General features: G+C 53.9%; 1 protein-coding gene across 1 annotated transcript; it reads left to right on the top strand.

The window, feature by feature from the left end:
• The first annotated feature begins 1,912 nt into the window (after window positions 1–1,912).
• Window positions 1,913–3,458, top strand: LOC146812948 (uncharacterized). The gene is made up of 2 exons (XM_085615234.1): window positions 1,913–2,062; window positions 2,616–3,458. The coding sequence occupies exons 1-2, from the start codon at window positions 1,913–1,915 to the stop codon at window positions 3,456–3,458; spliced, it is 993 nt and encodes a 330-aa protein (XP_085471360.1).
• Window positions 3,459–6,090: the final 2,632 nt, after the last annotated feature.

Genomic DNA, 6,090 nt, shown 5'->3' with positions numbered 1-6,090 from the left:
ATGAATTGATTTCTACCCAAATGAACCCTTTTTGCAATATCAGGATAAGGAAAAACTGGGCAAAAAACATGTAGCTGTAATATATTCCTTGCAGTTGACAGTTAATGGCTCACTGCTCTATATTAGGATTTTAACTTTTAAACTGCAAGTAACATAAGGCTCTCTGTGACAAAAGCAGTAACCCATTGACCTATTTATATTGTATGCACTTTGTGATGTGAATGGGACACGTTCTTTGCAGCAGGCATATTAACCTTCTGCGCTATGATGAGTCAAAACTTCCACTCCCAGACAAAGCTCCGGTCTCTCTCCAGGAAGAACATTAATCACCGGAGGTATTGTGACATTTTTATTAAAGCTTGAAAATTGCTGGGACAAGGAATGTGACATCTGGTGCTTTTAAAACAATAAACATGATGGACTCACCCTATATCAGCGCCCGGTGCGGTGGCACCTATCGAACCGCCCTAGAGCCGGCCCGTGGGGCAGTCACACTCTCTGTCAGGCAGACAGCGCACTTCTACTTGCTCAGCAATGCTTGGGGACCCCTTCCTGCTTCTGTTTATGCCTCAGCGCGCCGGTGGTGTCAACACACAGGGGGTGGAGAGATGAGGTGGGGGTGTAGAGGCCTCGGAGCATGAATGTGCGGGCTGGGAGAGGGAGGGGGTGAGCACAGGAAGAAGGGAGGAGACTGCCAAGCGCGACCATCCGGAAGCGCGCCCTTAGGACCCGGCTCCCCCCCGCCCGTGCGACACACCCCCTTGGGGGCGTCAGCTTGGCCGGCAGCCTGATTGGTTGCCGGTCAGCGGTTGTCCTTCCGGGTTACAACAACGTTGGGCGAGCGCACACTTCCGGTCAAGATGGGTGGAGGTGGGGCGTAGGGGCTATTTAGGCCCGCTTCTCTCCTTCACCCATCCTCTCTTCCTGCTGGGACGACGACGTGTCTCCGGAATCTGTGGTGTAGGCGTTCGTTGGCAAGACGTCGGGTTTTGCGTGGATCTTTGTCGGTCGTCGGGACTGCTGCTCGTCGGTTGCCGTGCTGCTGGGTGCATGCTGGTTTGGTCTCGGAGCTACGACGGTGTCAGTGTTCGACGGTTGGGTCGGGTTGCAGCGGCCAGGTAAGGTGCTTTGGGGAGGTGGGGACTCGGGCTCAGCCGCCGGGGTTCTGCGGGCGGCAGTGTATCATTCTTGTGCTGCTCCCACGGGGCTCTGTGCGTGTTGTGGGTCCTGCTCCCCTGAGCATCTGTGTGGAGATCACGCGGGGTTTGTCCAGCGTACGGGGAAAAGCTTGGCATAAAAGTTTAAAAGTGTGGCGCGCTTCCTTTATCCTTCGAGTGCGGTAATCTGGGAGCGGGGGGAGTGCGCGGGCGATACGCGTTAGCTCGTGTGTTTGGACTGGGCGGGAGGATTATCGATCTGCTACCGTTTTGTGCCGCGCTACTTTTTATTGCGGAATTCCCGCGTTCGCTGGCTGATCGGGAGGGAGCTGACGGTTAAGCGCGTAAGGGGGGGCCGCGGCGGAGCGGGGGCTGGTGACCGGGTGTTGCGGCAGAGGGCAGGAGGCGTGCGGCGGGTGTGTCCGTGAATCCAGAAGGGCCCTTGATTCTAGAGACCTTGGACGGCGTGTGCACGAGGGGTGTGGGGGCGGTATCGTCTAGGGAGCTGTGAGCACAAGGGCACTGCGAGCAAGGGTTGTGTAGGCAGGACGCATTAAGTTTTACAGGGTTACAGTGGTAGGGGGGTAGTTTTGCAACCATCCGCACGAGGCCTTGAGAGGGGGCGAGTGACGTTGAGCTGCCAGGGTGATTAATCAGCCAGATCCGCTTGCTGCAATATGCCTCCCAAAAGGAATCAGAAGAGGAAGGGAGGGGATTCAGAAATAGCGCAATTGTTGAAATTGGTGCTAGCAAAGATGAGTAGAGAGGAGGACAGCGAGGCCGAAATACCGGAAGATGCGGGGGGCGAGGCCCCCGAGTCGGATAGCGAGGGGGTTGCAGAGCCAGTAGCGCCGGAACGCCCACGAAGGGCGATAGTACCACCGAAAGCGGCCTTTCTGCCATTGGTAAAGAAAGCAAAGGGTGGCAAGAGGAGGAAAGTGGTACAAGGGAGTGATGGGGCTGTTCCAAGGGAGCTGGATTTGCAGCCAGACGTGCCGCAGCTGCCGTTAGAACCTGCGCCAGCAATGCCCATTACACCTATAGCCCCCCCTGCCTTCACCTGCGCTCCCTGCTCCTGTAGTACCAATACTAGCACCTATACCACCACCTGCGGTCATTCCTGAGCCCATAGGGGCCCCAGCAGCGCCACAAGAGGGGTCAGGGTTAGCTAGGGAGGATATTGGTTTGATTCTGGCAGAAATTAGGGGTGCTTTCAAGGCCTTGGCGCCACCCCCGAGTATCCCGGTGCCCCCTGTGCCGGAGGTTCCGGTGGCGGTTTCACCACCAGCAGTGCTACCAGTCAGACAAGCTGAGGTAGTGGGGGAACAAGTGCCCAGTACGTCAGGGGGAGGTGGTCAGACTGCGCACTCTAGTATTTTGGCAACGGTGGCAACGTTGTTGGCACAGCTGGGAGCGCCAGCAACGACCGATACAGCGACTGCCCCATGGGTTCCACAGGCGGGGGGGGGCGTTCTGGCAGAACTGGGCAAGCAGGTAGCGCTATTAAGCAAAGCACAAGTGACAGCGACGAATGCGCCTGGACCAGCGGTGGGTCAAGCGGCCCCCACGCATGCAGTGCCTGAGGTGTCCTCTGCAGGTAAGGCAGTGGAAGGCTCAATTAATGGGGGAGGTAATGGACATAAGGTGCCAAGGGGTGTGGAAACGGTGCTGTCAAAGAGAGGTAACTTGGCGGCTCATGTGGCACAGGATGTGAAGGATAAGATTTGGAAGGGTGACTTTGTGGACATATTTTCACTGATTAGACCGAAGCAAAGGGATGAGAGCGCTGGAGAGAAAGACAAGAAGGAGGGTTCCTTTAGGGATAGAAAGCCAAAGATTGAGGAATCCATTTCCAATTGGCTGTTTGGCTTTAACGTGCTTTCCATCATAATGCTTGAAAAAAGGCCAGAGTTGGCAGTGCCCTTGATTTGTTATGCGAATAAAATCTTAAAGGTACAGGTGACATATGGGGGTGTTGCATGGTTAGATTACGACAGGGACTTTAGGTGGGCTAAAGTTGAAGATCCTGATATGGGGTGGGACCAGACAGAGGTGAACGTATGGCTAGAAAGTGTAAACAAGTTGCCTGTGAGGCAGCCCTTTCGGACATCCCAAGGAGGCCCTGGTGAGAAAAAAGGCACGTGTTGGGCGTTCAACAGAAAAACATGCACATGGGCCCCAGGGACATGCAAGTTCAAGCACGCATGTGGTTACTGTGGCCACCCTTCCCATCCCGAGTTTAAATGTATCAAAAAATCCAAAGAAAAAGGGAGAGAGGCTAAGCCTCCACCGGCACAATGAGTTACCGACGCCGGTCAACGTAGGGAAACTGATGCTCTGGCTAAATCGGTACCCTGACAGGAAGGCAGCCAGAATGTTGTTTGAAGGATTTTCAGTAGGTTTCCGCATTCCCACCGTGGGGGTCCCACCAGTGGGTTACTGTAAGAATCTAATGTCAGCGCGGATGCACTCAGACGTGGTGACAAGTAAGGTGAGCAAGGAATTGGCTCTGGGGCAGGTGGCGGGCCCTTTTGGGCTGCCTCCTTTGCCCGGGTTTGTGTGCTCTCCCCTGGGGGTGGTACCTAAAAAAGAGCCGGGGCAATTCAGGATGATTCATAATTTATCAGCCCCGCAGGGGGCATCGGTAAATGATGCAATAGATCCGGCATTGTGCTCGGTGACGTATGCTTCCTTTGATGCAGCATTACAGAAGCTGCGGGTTCTGGGGCCGCATGCTTTGTTGGCAAAGACTGATGTTGAGTCGGCGTTTCGGCTCTTGCCGGTGCATCCCGATGACTATCACCTATTAGGTTTTCAGGTTAACTCCCGTTATTACTTTGACAAATGCATGCCTATGGGGTGCGCGGTGTCTTGCAAATACTTTGAAATGTTCAGCACGATGCTACAATGGCTGTTTGTGGAAAAAAACGGACATAGGGAGATTGTGCATTACTTAGACGATTTCCTGATCATGGGCCCTCCAGAGTCTGAGAGCTGTGGGCGGGCTTTGGGCCAGCTAGTAGCTTTGTTGGATGAAATGGGAGTGCCCTTGGCTCCGGGGAAGACTGTAGGTCCGGTGACTAGCCTGTCCTTTCTGGGGATCGAAATAGATACCGTGGCAGGGGAGTGCAGACTGCCGTTGGACAAAGTGAGAGCATTCTCTCAGGCCATAGACGCAGCTTTGGCAGGCCCTAAAGTTACCCTACATCAACTCCAGGTTTTGGTGGGTCAGTTGAATTTTGCACTGCAAATTATTCCTATGGGCCGCCCGTTCTCAAGGTCCATTGCTCGAGCCATGACTTGTCTCACGCAGAAATACCATCATGTAAGATTATGGGCTGAGGTCAAGGAGGACCTGAGGTTGTGGCGTGATTTCCTGAAGGGATTCAATGGGAAGGTAATATGGCCGGAACCGGCACGGTCTTGCTCTGAATTGGGCTTATTTACGGACTCAGCGGGCAGCATTGGTTTTGGGGCAATTTTGGGGACCCAATGGTGTAGGGGCGATTGGCCATTGGCATGGCAGGAGAGCAGGGTGGCGAGAAACATTGCCTTTTTGGAACTGTTCCCGATAGTGGTGGCGGTAGAGATTTGGGCCCCCTTTTTCAGGAACAAAACTGTGGTCTTCTGGTCTGACAATATGGCGGTGGTAGAAGCCATCAATAGGCAGGGGGCTTCTTGTAAACACGTGTTGCGTTTATTGAAGCATCTGGTTTTGGCCTGTCTGAAATTGAATTTGGTGTTCAGGGCCGCACATATTCCAGGTGTACGTAATCAGGCCGCTGATGCTTTGTCTCGCCTCAAGTTGCAGGATTTCAGGAAGTACCATCCACTGGCGGACGAGCAGATGACGGCTTTCCCAGCTTCGCTATGGAGGATTGGAGTGCCGGATTAGCAGGGCTGGTAGGAGCATCTTTGAGCAGAAACACGAGGAGAACTTATCAGCAGCATTTCAGGGATTACAGGAATTTTGTGGGGCATGCAAGCCCAAGCCGCCCCTCCCTCTTTTCAGCTGTAACGCTCTGTGAATATTTAATGGTATTGAGGAATCAGGGCAGAGCAGCGTCTTATGCCAGGGTGCGCGTGACAGCGATAGGCTTCTTTGCAAAGTTGGCGGGGATCCAAGACCCTGGGGCTAGCTTCATGGTGAGGAGGGCATTGTCCGGTTGGGCCAGACTTGAGGGGTCGAGGAGGGATACACGGAGGCCCCTTAACGTACAGTTGTTAAGGGACATCCAGGGAGTGCTGCAGGCTGTCTGCGCATCACGGTATGAGTGCACTTTGTTCAGGGCTGTTTTTTCCTTAGCTTTTTATGGGGCCTTCCGCTTAGGGGAATTGGTGGGAGCCTCAAAGGAGGAACAGACAGGGGGATTGCAATGGCAGGACACAAAATTAGTCTCTGGTAGGTTAGAGGTGGTCCTGAGGCGTTCAAAGACTGACCCACTGGGGAAGGGATCCATTATTTATTTATCACCAGCCTCAGGCGACATGGCCTGTCCTATAGCCAATATGGAGGCTTATCTGTCAATACGCCCCAGCGGGGTTAGGCAGGCGCTGTTTATTCATGAGCAGGGCGCCTGCCTGTCAAAATTTCAGTTCAATGCCGTCTTTAAGCAGGCATTGAGCGCTTTGGGGCTGGAATCAACGGGTTATTCTTCGCATTCTTTCAGGATAGGGGCAGCAACTCTCGCAGCGGGAGCTGGTTTACCGGCTGAGGCGGTCAAGAAGGTGGGGCGCTGGTCCTCATCATGCTTCAAACGCTATGTGCGACCTGAGCTGCTGTGACGAAAATTTTTTGATTCAGGATTGTCTTATGCTGACATTGCTTTCTTTCCCCTCATTTATTAGTATGTCGACGAAGGTGATCTGGGTGCTGGGGCATTCATTCGTGCGGCGCGCCACGGTTCGGCTGCGGCAGAGGCGAGTGGTGAAA

Source organism: Triturus cristatus, chromosome 7, assembly GCF_964204655.1.
Source record: "Triturus cristatus chromosome 7, aTriCri1.1, whole genome shotgun sequence".
NCBI classification, from domain to species: Eukaryota; Metazoa; Chordata; class Amphibia; order Caudata; family Salamandridae; genus Triturus; species Triturus cristatus.
The sequence above is the reverse complement of the archived record's forward strand: the minus strand, read 5'-3'. Positions and strand labels throughout refer to the sequence as shown.